Below are 17,462 nucleotides of genomic sequence, written 5' to 3' on the forward strand. Positions count from 1 at the left end.
CCTGGCCAATATATCCAAAAATGCAGTAAATTAAAAAGACTCAACAACCTGCCTGGTATTTATTGGACGTTTTTGGAAGCCATGTATATCTCTGAGGCTCCTCCACAAACAGCAAATAGACACGACTGACAAGATAAAACAGAGTTTGGAAACTATCACAGAATTGTGAGGAAATGGCATGCAAATGATGCAAATACCCTTTAGAAAAGCCACCAGTTCCTCGGTCTCTTTCAAGCTCATTAAAAGGCATCTAAATGGCACTAGTTCACACAAGGACTCTGGAACATGACCAAAGAATTCCAGGGTGACATAAGAAATGTTAAATCAGACAAGGAAAAAAGCAATGAGCAGGAGTCTCTCCTGCCCCTCCCCTCACTGAACTGAAGAGTTTATGGTAGAGTTTAATTGTGTAACAAAAGGGCTGGCAAGTCCCAGCCTGGGTGCCAAGGATGCCTTGCACAGCTTCTGCCCCGGGAGCAGCTCTGAGGGCTGTGTTATTGCCGAGTTTGCCACCACAGCAGGGGCCAGGAGTTATTGTCTGACACGGAGATGCGACACAAGCAGTAAGATCATCAGAAAGTCTCTCTCGGAAACAAGATGCTATCAGTTCCCACCACATTTCCCAAATTAAAGCATAAATGTTCTGGTAGAAAGAAAGACAATCTGGCTCTCCACGCCTGACACGCTGCAGACCTTGGACACTGCATATGCACACGCAAGCATTAGCTTATCTCTAGTCTGCAAAGAAAAGGAGAAAAAATGGTGCTATTTTTTCATTCACACCTTCCCTCTGAGATCTAACTCTTGTGGCCGCATTTTACACTCTGCCAAATGGCAATATCAGTATTTCCCTGCTCACACTGAAATCGTGTACATTTTTGGCGTTCAGAAGTCACTGTTCAGTTGCATAAAGTTTTCAGTGTAAACCGTCCCAGCCCACAAACCCCCCAGCCAAGCCTCTTCCCAAACAATCTGCTCCCACCTGAGAGATGTCACCACAAGGAAATCGAGTCAGAAATTCCCATGTAATTGCCACATCATAAACAGCCTGTGCAGGGCAGTACAGGAATGCTCTTTAAAATGCAAGGGAAAAAAAAAAACACTTTTACCCCCATCTTGAACCCAGCTCAAAAGTCACCTAACAAAGATATGTGACTGCTGGTGGTCCTCGAGAAGCTGCTGTCACAGCCCTTTACAGTTCATGCTACTTTTGCTTCAAAGTTACGGTTTAATGTTGACAATGCTTCAAATTTGCCTTTGTTCACACACAGAGAAAAAGCAGAACTCGTCTCTCTTCCCTGCTTCCCACTTCCAATGCTCTCCTCTGACCATTACACCGAACCTGCCAATGCAGACGGCCTGACGATTTTCGCTAGGATTGCAACTGCTCAAGTGGAAGTCTGTATGCTATTTAACTCACGTGCCATATGCCAAGACTGAAAAACCGACTGCTGGAAACGCTGGGAACATCTACTCTGCCTGAATGATTACAGAAGGCATGACCAGGGTAAAAATCTCCCCAAAAGGTCTATCTATAGACACCAATAAGCGACTGTGGTGCTGCATAACGTTCTTGGAAGAAAAGGCAAAAGTGAAAGCTAAATATTGTACTAGCTATAAATCGCATTAAATGAAAATGGAAGAACTGCGCTTTTTTCTGTCTGAATACCAGAATCTTGTGAATGAACACATCTTTGTGCTCAGAGAAATCACAGTTTTCTGTCTTGGGACTTCTCCAGATGTTGCTTCAGAGACTTTTGATTCATATGTTTGGGAAGAATTACATAGAAAAAATCATTTTCTGTTTATGCAAGAAGCGTGCACACCAATGCACCGTATTAGAGAGATCCAAAAGCAAAAAAGTTCCGATTCCAAATTTCTCCCCTTCCCTCCAACAGCGTTTGGTGCTCAAGCAGCATAAAACATTTTTTTTTTTTTATTTTTTTTTTTTTTGCTCGGAAGTTCAGAAGATGGCAGATCTTAGATCTTTGTCTTGCCTCTTAACAGTCCACCTGCCTACCAGCTGTGCTCCAAGACTGAAATTAGCAAATCAAACAGTCAGATGTGTTATATTTCACTCTGCATAATATGTGACAGAGAACAGAAGACGCCACGTTATTAGCAGGCTTTTACTTCCATCCTACTTGTCCCCCTCCCTTCAGCTCGGTGGAGCTCTCTCAGAAACAAGGGCTATTAGCTGAGGTCAAATGTAAAATGCTTTTATAGAATGGACAGAGGTCTTTCAGAGAAAAAAAAAAAAAAAGAGTTTTGCAAGGCAACGCAAAACACACAAGATAGCTCACGAGGGAAGATAAGCTATTGAAGGAGACGATAACATCTCTCCTCTGAGCTGTAGCTTATAGAATTGTTTTGCTTTAAAGCATCATTACATTTTGTGACTGCAGTTGTCTCTCTTGGATTCAGCAAATCATCAATGACCTGCATGGCGCCGTCAATAAGACCTGGGGAAAGACCATACAGAGGCCACGGAAACATATATCAGCTGTCCAAGCAAAATGAAGATACGACTAAAGATCCTCAGCATTCACATGGCTGCTGAGTTCAAGACATCTCACTTGGAAGACAGAGATACACTAGAATAACACACTTGGATACTCCTGGACCTAACAGCCTATTCTTGCTTTTTATGTATTTGCTTTTAGAAAGACAGTCACGGACACTTAGACATTATGGTAACCAACAGGAGGTTTTTTCCTTTTTATCAAAACGCTGCTATTAAAAAATAAATGTGACTCATTCAAAATTCAAGATCAAAACTCAACTCTGAAGTGACTTACTCATAAAAACCTGCCAGTTTCTTTGTTAGAAAGCACAGCTCCAATAGCATTTTTCAATTAGCCACCTCACTGCTCCAAGTCCTTTTTCTACATTCCTTATTTCACACCGCTCTGAAAATGCTGAGCTTCACACTTCCAAAGAAAAAGCCAGTCAGCTAGAACAAACAGGCTCAATCTGAACTGCAAGGCATTACAGAAAAACGTGATTTGGGTTGTACTGCCGCAGCACTGGTCATCCACTTTGACCGTTGTGATTTTTCAATTGATTTTAGCTATGCTTGCATCAAAACTCTTTGGGATGAAGTCATCTATCCTCCCCTCATTGCTTTGCCAAAGTTTCTGGAGCTGAATAAATGAATAATCATGATTTATAATGACTGCAGAGTCTACGTTAAAATAAAATAACAAGAGAAGCTGTGGACATGCACATGTGCAATCAAAATGAGTATTTAGCTCGAATGCTGTTTGAAGGCACAGCAGCAAACTGGGAACTGTCATTTTCTCCAATTAACTTTCAAGTTTTCTTCTTTTTGAAGCTGCAACCCAAATGCCAAACTTCTTCAAACCTGCTTTCCAGATCACGCTTACCTGCAATCATGAATATGTAATATGCAATTACTGTGCCTTTTTAAGGACCACATGGTATTCACAGTTATGCTACAACATTCCTGCGATTTAGATATGCTACAGAAAAGACATCGCCCAACATCTCCCACAAACTTAGCCTCTCAGGAGCAGGAAACTACAGCTGATTAACAGAGCATAGCTACACAGCAGTTTCAGAAGCAGAGCAAGGTGAATGGATTAATACATATTAAACAAATATTAACAGCTGTATAACAAAGAAAAATTTTTCTTTCATACTCAGATCAGAGCTTCACCTGAACAAGAAGAAAAACAAAACAGAAATCCTAATAATAATATCAGAGTAGGCAAGACAGAATATCTGCCTGACTCGCTTAGTTTAGCACATCTCATAGGTCTCGATGCATTTGCAGGTTGTAAAACCAAACTGACCTTCCCGTACTGCGCTATTGTATCGTACAGAAATGGCCTGACAGGGTAACCTAGTCCAGGCAGTTTCTGTACTCAGATGTCATTCATCTCAGGCACAAATGATGGTTTAGTCATAGTCCTTAAAAGCACTGGAGTCTGGATCCCAAGCAGAACAGTGTGTTTCTCTACAATAAAGACTTTTGTTATGAATCTTCTCACTGAAGTTCCCCCATCAGCAGAAATTGTTGCTGCTGACAGCATGCTCCGCTGAATGACATGTGTATATAAGTTGCTCTCTTTTAAAACAGACGGCAGAGAGTACTGCTTCTTTAAAACAACGTGAAATTCCTCTGAGTTCTTCATTCTACACAGCTTAAAAAAACAAAACACAAAAGACCGCCTTCCTCCCACATACTGTACACCCATTAAAGCTAACGGGTTGACCCATGTACTGTAAATAGCTGTCCTTCAGAGCTAGGTCATATGGCAGCAGCTCCCAGCTCATCAAGCTATTTGCATGATTCAGAAGCACTTTTCCCTAAAACCGAGCCTGCGCTGCGTGTTTCTTCACCTCTTTCAGCAGTGACCTTGGCCAGGTCCCCATCTCACCGCAAACCCACGGTATTCAACGTACGGTGCTTCTTTGCAATTGACAAACCAGGACCTGCTCACGTCAGAAATCAATACGCTAAAGCCTTCAATCAGAAATGTCAAAGCAGTTTTAAAATATACGTCCTGTATTAATGGATTTTTATGGATTCGAATGGAGATGTTTGCCGTGTGATTTACTGTAGGGGAGCGACAAATCAATGTTCCTTTATGACATGTCACATCTCATGACAGACTGTCCCCGCGTACTGTTGTATCGGTGGAGATGATGGCTCGCCACTCCGCAAACATCTGTGATCTATTAGGCAACACTTCCACTAGTCTAATATTATCACACTCTGAGTGTCCATCTTTCTTCTCTAGAAGAGAGGCAGGAAAGCATAAATTAAAGCCTTCCGGGTGACAAAACGTTCTCCCACGGATTTGCCTTTCTGAATTAGACCGCGACTGCTGTGACTTGTCCATATGATTTCTGTATGGGAGACGTTATCAGCACAGCGTTGTTTAAACAGGTCACTGCGTTGGGATGGTTACCCAAATCTCCTCTTCCTTTGATCACGGTAAGGCAGCTGGTCCTCTATACCAATTCACACCGACATTTAGTCATTGCCATAGGCAGAACTTGAATTGTACCCTACTACCTGCCAAAGAGTTTTTATATTGTTTTAATTTTTCCAAGGAATTTGGATGACTGGGGGGGGGGGGGGGGGGAACTACCTTGTTCCTTAATTGGGGCTACCAGTTCCTTACCTGAGAATCTCACGTATTAAAACACTGACATACTGGATGAATAACACCTGTTTACCAACACTAGAAACACAAATTTTTTTAACAGCTGAGTCTTTGGCTCTGCCCCACCCCCAAAAAAAACACAGACAAAAAAACTAGCCAAAGAAGCTGGAAAAATAATCTTTTTCCAAACACACCTTAGTAGGTGTGAAGCTTTTCTCACCAGAAAGACAACTCACAATAGAAAATCCTAGTATTCCAAAAAAGCTCTTAAACAACTATCTAATACATATACATGACTTTGTCCTAATGCAAAAAAACAACTGCTAAAAAAAAGAGCAGATTTCATTACTTTTATTAGCCTTAACTTACAAATCTGAGAGAAAGGGCAGCTGAAAGTAGTGATTTATTTCTCAACTTCTTTGTTAACAAGTATGCCTAAAGGCTCTATTACTGTGGGGTTTTCTTTATAAGAGCCACACAGAACACCAATGACAGTTCCTTATATAAACCGTTGCAAATTGCTTTTTAAAACATTCGCCCCAAAATGCAGAAAAACGGTATCACAATACAAAGCAGAAGAATGTATTTGATCAGTAAGATACCACCAGGAGGTGAGAGAGAGAGGAATAGTCTATGCATCCAGGTGCAGTTTTACCACCCAGAACCGCAGGCAGAGCGGCATTACAATTTGATATCTCAGCTGCACAAAATGCACCATCAAGAGCAAGAAGGTGTCCTGATCTGTGATTACCTGCCCCGTTCAGGACTTTAATGGCATCCAGTAATTACAGGTGAGACCGAAAAAACGTCTTTATGAAAAGTTATGGATGATCAGTGTGTCAGTGAGCTATATTTGAAATCTATCAGCTCTTGATGGCTAATTTTGTACTACATGAGTAAAGCAAGTTCTAATAACTCACTTGGGACTTCACTCCAGTACTTACAAGCTACGTGCTTTTCATATTCATAAAACAAAACTAATTGCCTTTCATGGATGAAATGTTCTAAGAATTTTTAATCCACGTCAGCTGCAAACTCTAAAAATCCATCCCCATATATTTAAAACTCCCCCTCCCACCCACTCACTTGCAACATGTTTGCTGCAAACAAACTATAAAGCAAAGATAATCCATCAGGCTCCTACATTAGTATTATTTATATTATTTTTTTACAAGTTACTCCTGAAGTCAATTGCCCACATTCTCACACGCTTAAAATAAAACACTAATTGCACTTAGGGAAAAAAAGTCAAAATCTTTCATGCCTACAAAAAAACCAGCTACAAACAAGTTTACTCCTTAGCTGCAGCATGCTACAGCAGATTTTTAAGTAAACGTTCATACACAATAATTAAAATGTGTTATGAATTAAATGAAACAGCTCTTGCAGTAGCCTGTTTCATGTTCATGTTCCCACAGCCGGCTCTCCTGTATATCTACAGCTACGAAGGTGAGAGCTGTGTCCTCTGGAAAACCACGATTATCCAACACGCAGAAGCGAAGGAGACAGTGGGGAGTCTGCAGCTTTTGAGGGCTGACGGCTCACGTTTTCTAGTGTGAAATGCTTCGGTTTGCTTTTCAATTTCGCAGCCTTCCCTCACACTGCTCTACAAGATGACAGCAGGCCTATGCAAGAGGCAGCTAGCTCCGATCCCATTCAAACTCTCCAATGTCTCCACGGCTTGAGGATCAGCGTCTGGAATACGCTAAGCGTTTTCGCCACGGGAAGAGGGGAGAGCTGGCGCCCGTTCCACTAGGTAACAGGAATCGCTTTTGCCAATGCTGCTGTCATTGAAGGGCTCTATTGCCAGCTGCCCGTTCCAACAAGCCAAGCTCGCTATGCCTGCAAAAGCTTAGCGGCTAAACACTTCCAAACGATCTTCTCAGGAAACCCGAGTGCAAATCAGGCAACGCTAATAACAAGATACATGTGTGCAATTCCGTCTTGTACGGGCTGAGAAATGCAGATTTCTTGGTCTCTAATAACGCTATTAAAAATTCTGCTCCATTTCTACAGCCCTGTTTCTCATGTGTCACTGCTGTAGATAAGCCTGAAAAAGACTGATAAATAGAAAATGTAAATACCGTAAGTTTAGATCAAGTATGCAAATGCCTATTTCTAAGACTGTCATTTTAATTTTCCCCTAAGTCCCCATTCACCAGCTTGTGTTATCTAGTCATACGACTTTGTAAATTCTTCAGGTCAGGAACTGTCCCAATGCATTTCACATTCCACTGCTATCGCCTATATTACATGATACTACTAGTGTAGTAAAATTAAAAACAATGTAAATGCATCAGGGGACTGCAGCATACTTTTGGAAAATAACTATATTGGTCCTTGGACAGTTAAAATTCTAACTAGAACACAGATCTTGAGCACGGCTTACAAACAGTTTGGCTTATTTACCATATGGAGCAGGGAAGCAAATCCTAGGAAATGCAAAGGGCTGTGTTCTAGTGCATTCTGGAAACTGCAGAGGATGGAGGGGAACTTTCCCAGTGTGAACATATGCGATCTTCTGGAATCTATAGAGAACCACCTCTCTGGTCTTTGCTGCTTACAGATTGTTAATCAACAGCACAGGAGATGTCACAGTATACCAAATGATAAATACGAAACCTACTTAAGCCTTTTTGGCAGCGCGACGCTGATATATGTTAGTGTCACTGCTCCTGCTTGAGAAAGCAATGAGTACCAGCAAAGGTACTAGCCTGGCCCCGTTCTCTGGTGGCCAGCTGAATGACGGAGCATCACCAGCTCTGGCTGAGCTTAGCCCACCCGGGACTTCCCTTATGTATCTGGGTGAACCAAGACTTTCTCAACTTCTTTTGCGTTTTATGTTCATGTACACTGTGCACGTCCTTCCTCTGAGGCGCGCAGCAGCTTCCTAAGCAACCAACAGCAGTATAATGATGCCTTTTATGAAAGAGTGCCCTTTAGAGGTGTAAAGCTTGCCTGAGCAAGGCTGCACCATTTCATCTCTCTCCTGGTGAGCATCAACGGCCTGGAGATGATTCTGCAAGCCAGCATGCAAACTAAGGTTTGCTTTAAGGGATGCTACACGTGAAATACCTCATTAACTGCAGCAAGACTCAAAGCCAATACTCTTTAAGGAACCTGGATGGAAGAGGAGTTTTTCATTACTGACTGGCTATGCCAAGTTCTGTGTCAGAGATGGGGATTTTAAAGGCAGTTTTAATTATAGTAGGTAAAACCCACACATGATCAAGCTGAAGTGTCAGAAAACGACCAGAACTGAACACTGACCCATTTGGGCTGTTTGCTGAACTTTAATCACTTTCCAAGTCTGACAGCTGCTCAAACTTAATTGCTCATTATGCTTGTAAATAAAAACTGATCTCACTCTCTGATTAGCCAACCATCTTATAGTTGCCATAACAACTTCTTGTCTAATAAGTGATTTCAGATTTACCATTATTTGTACTAGCAGAAAATTTCACAAAGGTCTGAGATCGCTCTTTTCACTAAAATACCCTTCTAATTAGAAGAACTGAAAACCAGCTCAGAAAGGGCAGCTCAAAGATAATGAAAAAACAAGCTATTTACTACAACAGCTTAAACATGAGATAAGGGTACCCCAAAACCAAATATATGCCGGATCCTGCTTAACCCCTACCTTTCACTATCAATCATCTTATGATCATACCTATACACCATTAACAACTGCTCAGAAAAATAGTACTAGACAGCATTCAGGTAATAACTGGGCACAACATGGCGACCGATTTCAAGATTCACTCCAGATGAAATATTCCAATGAAGTTTTCATATTCTTCTCTCCTAAACTTTAATTTGGAACCAATTAACTGGTTACATTCCTTAATACTCTGTTAACTGATAGGAGTGCTTTTTGGTGAATACAGGAGTTCAGATTCTCGACAGCTTCATATAAAGAAGGGAGAAGCGTTTGTATTGAGCCCAACAGATATCTATTGCATCAACTGCAAAGAAAGATGTTTTGGAAGGGAAAGCTACAATATAGTATCTCATCTCTGTATCACCTCAGTAGAAAACTTACTTCAGGCTTGACTTTTTGGACAGAATTACTAACTAAAGCCTTTCAGATGTCTGGGAAAAAAAATAATCCGTATTTAGTAAGTATTTGGTCATCACAGCTCAGTAAAATGCCTCTATTAAAACATACAGACATATTTGTTAGTCTGAGAAAACAAAGTGATGGGGAGCTATGAAACACCGCTAGCCTGTGAGGCTAGTACAGCATAAAGACCTTCCAAAATTTGCTGGCAAAGCTGCTCAAGCTTGCAATTTATTTAATCTGCTCAAGGTAGCTTTTTGTGTGTATAGGCAAAGAAGGATGCCCTTTTCCTCCCAAAAGGAAAATAAATGCAGAAAGCTATAATTGAGACAAAACTAAAGTTAAAAAAAACCCAAAACCTCAGGAAATACCAGATTTCAAAAAGGGACTATTTCTGCATTTACTCAGCTACGCGATAAATGTGAAATTTTTATTATTTGGGTCAAATACAAAGCTGGTCACAGCTCTTGCAGTAGATATATCCCACAAAAATACAGAGGATGCAACACATCCAAGTTAACAATATCTTCAACATTCCTGACCACGTGGGATGTAACAAAGTCTTTTTTGCCTTAAGACTAAGAAACCAGTGCTCTGCAAAGTTCTTGGGGTTCAAACACAGTTTATAACACCAATCTGTGCCTTTACTTTGTGTACGTTTTCTTTCATCTAAATGTGAACAAAGAATTTCTTCCCAAAGTAATCTAACCCAGAAGGCTTCTGAGGACCAGCTGGGGAACAGACTGGCTTACTCTCAAAGAATAAGCAGGCTTACGAACTAAGCAAACTGTTCAACAGGTTCCTTCTGAATATCTTCTCATTTTTGAGTCTCCTGATACTGTCTGAGACTACGTTGCAAACACGGAGCTGCCAAAGGGTTTCTGTGAACTGAGAGATACAGAAGCAGGGGTAAATAGTCTATATATAGCCGTGCCAGGAACTGTCGTAACAAAGACAGAGTATATACATACACAGACTTTTTTTTTCTTCCCTAATCCTTGATTTTGAAATGAGTTACTACGTTATGGGGCCTACCTTATAATTCTGGCAGGTACAGAGCAATCATAGAGCATATTTTTAAATTTAAAGACAATGCTACCAATAATAGACTGGCTGGATTTATTTGCATCTCCCCTTCTTGAGCAACGGGAAGAGTACCTACAGATTAGAAGATCCGGCTCCATGAGTTATGGATAGACATGTTTACCTGCAGCAAAGGACCTGCTCCTAAGGGAAGAGAGACCAGGCTGTAGCAAAGCCTTTAGACCAGCATCTTTTGTGCTCAAGAATCATCAGTTTTAAAAGAGCCCTTTCCCATTGACGAGAACTGAAACAAACGAGCAAAACAATGGTGAACTGTCAGGGGACTGACTAAGCAAATACAGAAGGTAAGGCCTATCTATCCCAGATAGGATTTTTACACTCAGCAACAAGTTTCTTTTATGTAGAAAACTAGTAATTCCCCAGGTGGATGCAAATAAGAAAACTGAAAATTAGTTCTGGATGATCTGTGCAGACTCGTCATATAGGGGAACAACTGTGTTACACGGGCTGGCCTTTCGGGTCACTTTGTAACTTCTCAGGGCTCCTGCAACTCTTCTTTTCCCCCTGTGTTCTCCAAACATTTATGCTTTTTATCACTGATACATTGCACAGATTTTTAAACCAAAACACAAAGTGTGAAATTATCTACCCAGAGTAAAATACGAAATGTCAGACAAGGGAAGAGGTTGCCAGGCCAACCCTGAAGGGCACCAGCCCTGCAGGTACTACGCAAAGTCCTCCCCCACAAAGGATCGTCTCACCGAAATTTCTGCAACAACTGCCATGGCTCCTCCACTGACCATTATCACTGAGGCTACTACCAGACGCCTTGATCACCTTCAAAGAGTGCTTAATTAAAAATCCAATGTAGTTTACGAAATCAAAGGAAAGTCTGACTAATTTAAAACTGGTTTTAATTAAACTAAGGAAAACACACAATACCTCCTTGCTTTGGGTGAAATACGATATCAGTTGGAAGGGTTTGTGGGAATTTTCTAACTATGTTTTTAGTCAGGCATATTTTAAATATGCAGTTTAGAAAATCTGCCGAGTATATGAACAGAGCAGTATCAAACTGGGAACGAGCTGTCCTCACACTACAACCTTTACATATAGATTTATATTAGAAGCATATGGAGTATACATTTAAGCATACTGTGCTGGAAGAGATAAAACTGCATTACTCAAAAATACATGCTATAATACCTTCATGAACTACAATCTGCTTTTGTGCCTATAAAATAAATCCAGTCTTAGAAACCTAGTATTAAATGGTATTATACTAATTATCCAGCTTCACACATGTATGTAGTTCTCCAAGTTGCCAGATTCATGACTCAGTATTTATTTGCTCCTTTAAAAGCAAAGATATCCATTTTTGTATTTCATGGAGATTTTCCTTACAACATAATCCATTGTCATGAAGTGAAAGCAGATCTAAATAATCTTATAAAACTAAAAGCACTTTATCAGACTCTCTTCTGCATGACTAGCACAATTCTACATGAACAGTGGGGGGTTGGATTTTTAACAACTGACCAGCTACCGGAGTAACTATAAAAGTACTTAAACTCTGAGGAGAGTTCTTCTTGTGCCCTCTTCATTGTAGGCAAAGACAAAATTCATCTTTTTGATACAGAATATGCTGTGGGGATATGTTTTTCTTACAGCACAGAAAAGTAGTAAGTTTACTCTGAGGGAAATTTAGGCAAATTGTGTATGTGGTAAAGAAAGCCTGGGTTAATTCCTCCTGCAGAATTACCATGGGCTGCTCACTGTAATACATCTCTCTATTCTTGCATGTAGCTATCAACTCATTTATTTAGGAACCCTTTTTTTTTTCTAAGACTCATAAAAATCTTAAGATATGAGAAACCTGAAGAAAGGTCTTAAGTGCTTCTTTATGGAAAGAAAAAAAGAGGGGGAAACAAAACAGCAGCTCTGGAAACAGACTCTGTCCACCATATTTATTATCAATTTAACAGCCTTGAATGGGAACTGCAAGTGCTTTGATAAAAATCAATTGAAAAGCTGTCTGTCTCACTGTTGCTTCAATAAAGTGCCTCTGTATCTTTTGCTGAAACCCTGTTTTTTTAGCCTCCTTAAACAATGCTCTGCATTAAATCACCACACTCTGCCTCCCCTGAAAACAGACTCCAAGGCAAGTGCCCAGAGCAGCACCCCTCATTCAAACCTCCCTTCATCAACGGGGACCAGGGATGTAAACCAGCACCGCCTGATCAACACCCCCAGTCATACGGGACACCTTAATTTCTACTGTATTGTTAAAAATTAACTTTCAGGTCTCTGTGCATTTAACTCAGGTGCTGGACCTCTCTCCCTGGAGGTCTTTGGCTCAGAATCAAGCAGATTTCAGGCTGTGGCAAGAACGGCTGACTTCAGCAGTACGCACAGCCCTGACCAGAGCCCTTACCAAAACGGACCCCGACACTCCCATCCATCACCCCGTGAGGAGCCCATTTCACACATCACTGCCCCAACTCAGCCCTTCACACCTGAGGAAGCTGGGGGGAGTGAGCAGCAAGACTTGATTTGGATTCAAACAAATAAGCACTCTCCTGAAGCCTTTGCAAAGTCTCCAGAGTAAAAAACAATACTACAAAATGTTAACTGGTTTTACTGTGTTCTCATGTGTAAGCCATATGGCCTACATCAAATAAGCAGAATGAGCAAAAAAAAGTCACCAGCACTCCACATTCTTGTAATTCAATCAGCTTTAATCATCCAAGATGTTTTCGCTAACCTATGGTAAGGGTATTTGTTCTAATAACCTTGAATAGAGTGGTGACACTTTAAAGATGGCTCCCTTGAACAAAGAAAGATAAAAACACAATTTATGGCAGGATGTTGAATCTCAAGGCAAATTCCTGCCACTGTAAATTGCAGCATTTTCCCCACATCAGCCCCTCTCCCGATAGCAAGCAGTCTGTCTTCACCATTTTACTACACATCTTCCTGTACTTCTCACGGATCAGGAGTATTCTTCAAAATAGTCCTTCCCTAAGGGTCTACTGTATTTACAGTATTGACTGGAAAAAATAAACAGTTCAGTTCTAAGAACCAGGCCAACACCCGATGCCACAGAGGATCTTGTCAGCCCCAACATACCTGGCAGCCTGCAAAGCAGAATTCCTGGTGTCCTGCTGTCCCAGCAGATGTGGTCAGATGGCCAAACACAACAAAGCAACAAACCCTCCAGACTCTTCAGCTTTCCACCCCTCCAGCTTTCCACCCCTCCAGCTTTCACAAAGACCTTCCCCAGGGCTGGTGGCACAACCACCCCTCAGTTGGCCAGAGCCACATAGCACAATCTGTCAGTACAAGCTCCAGTGCCCCCCTGGGCTCCTCGTCCAGCATCATAGACTCATAGAATGGTTTGGGTTGGAAGGGACCTTAAAGATCATCTCATTCCAATCCCCCTGCCATGGGCAGCGACACCTTCCACTAGAAGGTAGAATCCAGCCATCGCCAATGGCTGCTGGATTCACCAGGCACTGCGCATCCAGCACCGTTTAAAAACACCAGAAGCCCATCAGCTGCAACACATAGCCCCTGAGGAGGCTTTCTAGTAATCACTAACCAACGATAAAAGCGACATTCTGAAGGGATCCAGAAGACTTCTTCTAAGTCCTATGGGATTATTACCTACCTCCTTTCACTGCAACATCGAGCTGAAAAGCAATATGGATTGGGCAAAATGGATTTTAATTTCAGGAATCTCCTTGGCACAGCACAGCAGCTGACTGCCTTCCACACAACACCTCTGTCAAAGACCACTCCCTCTGCTCGGAAGAGGACCTCACTAGAGATATACGGACAGTTCAGTGTCCACGGGTCAATCAAAGTATTAAAGAAAAATTAAGTGAGGTTTGTAATTAGCAGCCATGGTGATGGCTTATACAGTTCCTGTTATGCCACCACTGGCAACTAAATAGAGGCTAACACGTAAGCCATTCAAAAAATCAGGTAGCTTTCAGCGATGAGGAACCTGGCTGCCATTTAAACTGGCACTTTAGATGCAGGAGACTCTATCCATCTCCATTACAAATCCTCTGAGCTCATCCTAGCATTACTTTCCCACATTAAGCAAAAGAGTTAACATAAAAAGCCTGTCTAGCTTCAGACATTATCCAGATAAAGAGAAGGAGAAAAATCCCTTGTATTACCTCTCTCAGCTCTCCTCAAACCTTCTCTGACATCTTTGTTCTTTCAGACCTGGCATTTATCTGAAGACATTGTCTAGGCCTAATTAAATCTTCATGTGAACCACTGCTACTTCCTGGCAGAGAACATGCATTCTTGGTGCGCTGATGGACCTACATAATTTTCTGCACTTCTCCCTTATGGTGAGTGTTAGGCCTTGCTTGAAAACATCACAACTGTGTTCAACACAATATGTTTAAACAGAAATACCAAATTATTCAGTTTCTTTTAAAGAATGAAGAGAAACATAAGTGAAAATTATATTCCACAAGCTCATTGAAAAAAAAACTGTGGAAACACTGAGCAAATAGCACCGTCTGAGAACAAGGCATGCTTTTGTTTTACTGTTGTCTCAGAAAAGGATAACTGGCAGTGATAGGAGAAGCAGAAAAAATTTTCTTTCAAAATAAAATCTGCAGCTATCTCTTCCCCCTGGGGATGAAAAAACATTCTTAAAAGTGCAGCTGAATTTTGTATTAAGGGAAGTTGCATTATAAGCCCCTCACAAACACCTAACCTTATCTGATGAAAGCAGCTCCTTCAGAGCTTTGTGTTTGAAGCCTCTAAGTTGGCAGCAACTGCTCATTCAAAGAGAACAAGGGGATGTAAGAGCTATGAAAATCTTTGCACTCCAGAGTTAGAACAGCAGAAGGCTAGAAAAGCAGATTTTACTGCTAACCCCCCAACAATTCTTAAGTCTTAAGGAAACCCCTTTAAACCACTTACTGATGCTAAAAGAAACTGACAACAAATAGATGAGAAATCATTGCCTTCCCTTAACAACGCTCATTGTATAGAAGGCTTGTCCAAGCAGCAAAGCAGCCAGCTGTCCTGGCAGATGTGGTCAGATGGCCAAACACAACAAAGCAAATTCACTTTAAAATCGTGTTTAACTTTCACTGTTCTTGTTATTATCCTCCAACTCTCAGCACTTCTCTCCCTAAGCAGAAGAAATAAACACCCCAGATGGCTAAAGAAAAACAGCAAGCTATACATATGCTCCATATAGTCTGACAAAGCAAGAGTCCAGCCATCTTCAAAGCACAGTGCAAGACTTACCCATTTAAGGGCCTTTTACCTCTACAAGGGGGTGTCTCTGCCCGCGTCAGTGAGGAGACTACTATAAAAGAACTTCTGGGGTTTGGGGCCACAACCAGGTACTCTGCAAAATTTTTCCACTTTAATTTCCAAAGACACAAGTCTTCTATCATTCCATAAATTAATCTAGAATAGCTATAGACTAGACCATACATAGCTATACATTATGCTATATATAACTACTAAATAAGGCATTAGAATTACTGCTGTTTATGAAACAAAGCAAGGAAACTAAAAGCATAGTTTCACTGGGGAGGGATGGTAGCACAAGTACATTCAACTGAATATTGCCTTGGTGTCTGGGACCGTACACCACGGTCCCCGCACTGCAGGAACCTGAGCCAGTCTGTTGCTCCTTCCCACCGCAATATGAGAGATCTTGCATTTCTTCAGGGCCTACGAGAAGAATGCGGATGGCAATGACAGCCCACCCAACTGTGGGCAAGTTAACAAACGCTGCGGAAGTGGCACCCAGGCCTTCTCCTGTGGCCCAGGCCATGGCAACCCAGACTGAAACCAGACTTGCCACAGCTGAGAGTGAACATATCTGCGGGAGGGAGAGAGTAGACACAGCAACCCAGGGAGGCCCTAGCTAGCCGCACAGTGAAAGCACATTCAAAATAACCTGCCTAATGTCACCACAGCATTAGCAAAACCACAATTCAAGCTCCAGGCTGAAAATGGAGCATGTACTTGTATCTCTAAACCACGTCACCGTCCCTGCATATGCACACTCCAGGGAGGTTTCAACACTTTGGGGAAAAAGTGGCTGAATGACGGGGCTGCTCTGGAACAAGGTGCGCACATGCCAGAAGGGGAGCTGGGGGATCCAACAACTTTCCTTCATCCATCAACCATCTTGAAGTGGAGTCGCTCCTTCCTTATGGCAAACAGCCTGCCTGAAGCCACCACTACCCGCCAGTCCTCTGCTGCCCACAGAGCCCTCCACGATCCACAGTAACCCCCAGAGACCCCTACTAAGGCCTACGGCACCTACCAACCCTTAAAGCCCCCCACTACCAAGAGTCCCCCAGAGCCAGAGGGGGGGCTCCTACCAACCCTGAAAGACCCTGAAAGACCCTGAAAACTCCTACCAACCCTCCTACCAACCACGAAAGAAACCCCTACTAAGGCCTACGGCACCTACCAACCCTGAAAGCCCCCCACTACCAAGACTCCCCATCAGCCCCGAGATCCCCACTACCCCGACTCCTTCCCATACCTCCAGAGCCCCCAACAGACGCCTCACCACCTCCAGAACCCACTATGAGCCCCCAGAGACCTCCACTAAACCCCACAGCCCCCCATGGGCCCTCACAGACCCCCCACCACCTCCACAGCACCTCACCGACCCCCAGAGCCCCCCGCTGCCTGGAGCCCCCCACCCCCTCCAGTGGCCCCGCTGGCTCTCCGGGCCTCCCCTGCAGCCCCCGGGCCGCCTTACCGAGGCTCTGCCCCACCGGGGTGCTGAACGGGTTCCCCAGCAGAAACTCCATCTTGGGATGACAACAAACAGCGGCCCGGCGGCCCCCCCCCTTCCCCCACCCCGCCCTGACTGGCACCCGCGCTCACCAACCGCAGTTCGCTCTGCCGAGCGTGGCCCGCCTCCTGAACCTCGATTGGACAGCGGCTGGACGCCCCGTGTAGTCATAGGCTGAAGAGTGTGTCCATCACTGTCAAGCGAGGGGCCCGCCCCCGCGATAGTCCCAGTCCTTTCCACGCCCTCCGGTTGATGGACAGCAGGGACACCGTTACTGGCATTCTCCATTGGGCAACGGCCAAACCATTCTGTAATGCTACTGGGCAAAAGAAACATCAATCACAAGAGCCTCCTCCCGCCCCGAGGGCACGGTGCCGGTGCTGATTGGCTGACACGGATTTCTCGTGCTCTGATTAGCAGC

General features: G+C 42.9%; 1 protein-coding gene across 7 annotated transcripts in view; it reads right to left on the bottom strand.

Moving 5' to 3' along the window:
- Window positions 1–17,095, bottom strand: part of TOM1L2 (target of myb1 like 2 membrane trafficking protein) — a 58,171-nt gene extending 41,076 nt beyond the window's left edge. For all 7 annotated transcript variants that reach the window (XM_054211391.1, XM_054211385.1, XM_054211384.1 and 4 more), the window contains exon 1: window positions 17,006–17,095. In XM_054211391.1, the coding sequence (XP_054067366.1) occupies window positions 17,006–17,057 (52 nt within the window). In that variant the 5' untranslated portion in view covers window positions 17,058–17,095. The remainder of the gene's footprint in view (window positions 1–17,005) is intronic.
- Window positions 17,096–17,462: the final 367 nt, after the last annotated feature.

Source organism: Rissa tridactyla, chromosome 8, assembly GCF_028500815.1.
Source record: "Rissa tridactyla isolate bRisTri1 chromosome 8, bRisTri1.patW.cur.20221130, whole genome shotgun sequence".
In the NCBI taxonomy this organism is placed as follows: domain Eukaryota; kingdom Metazoa; phylum Chordata; class Aves; order Charadriiformes; family Laridae; genus Rissa; species Rissa tridactyla.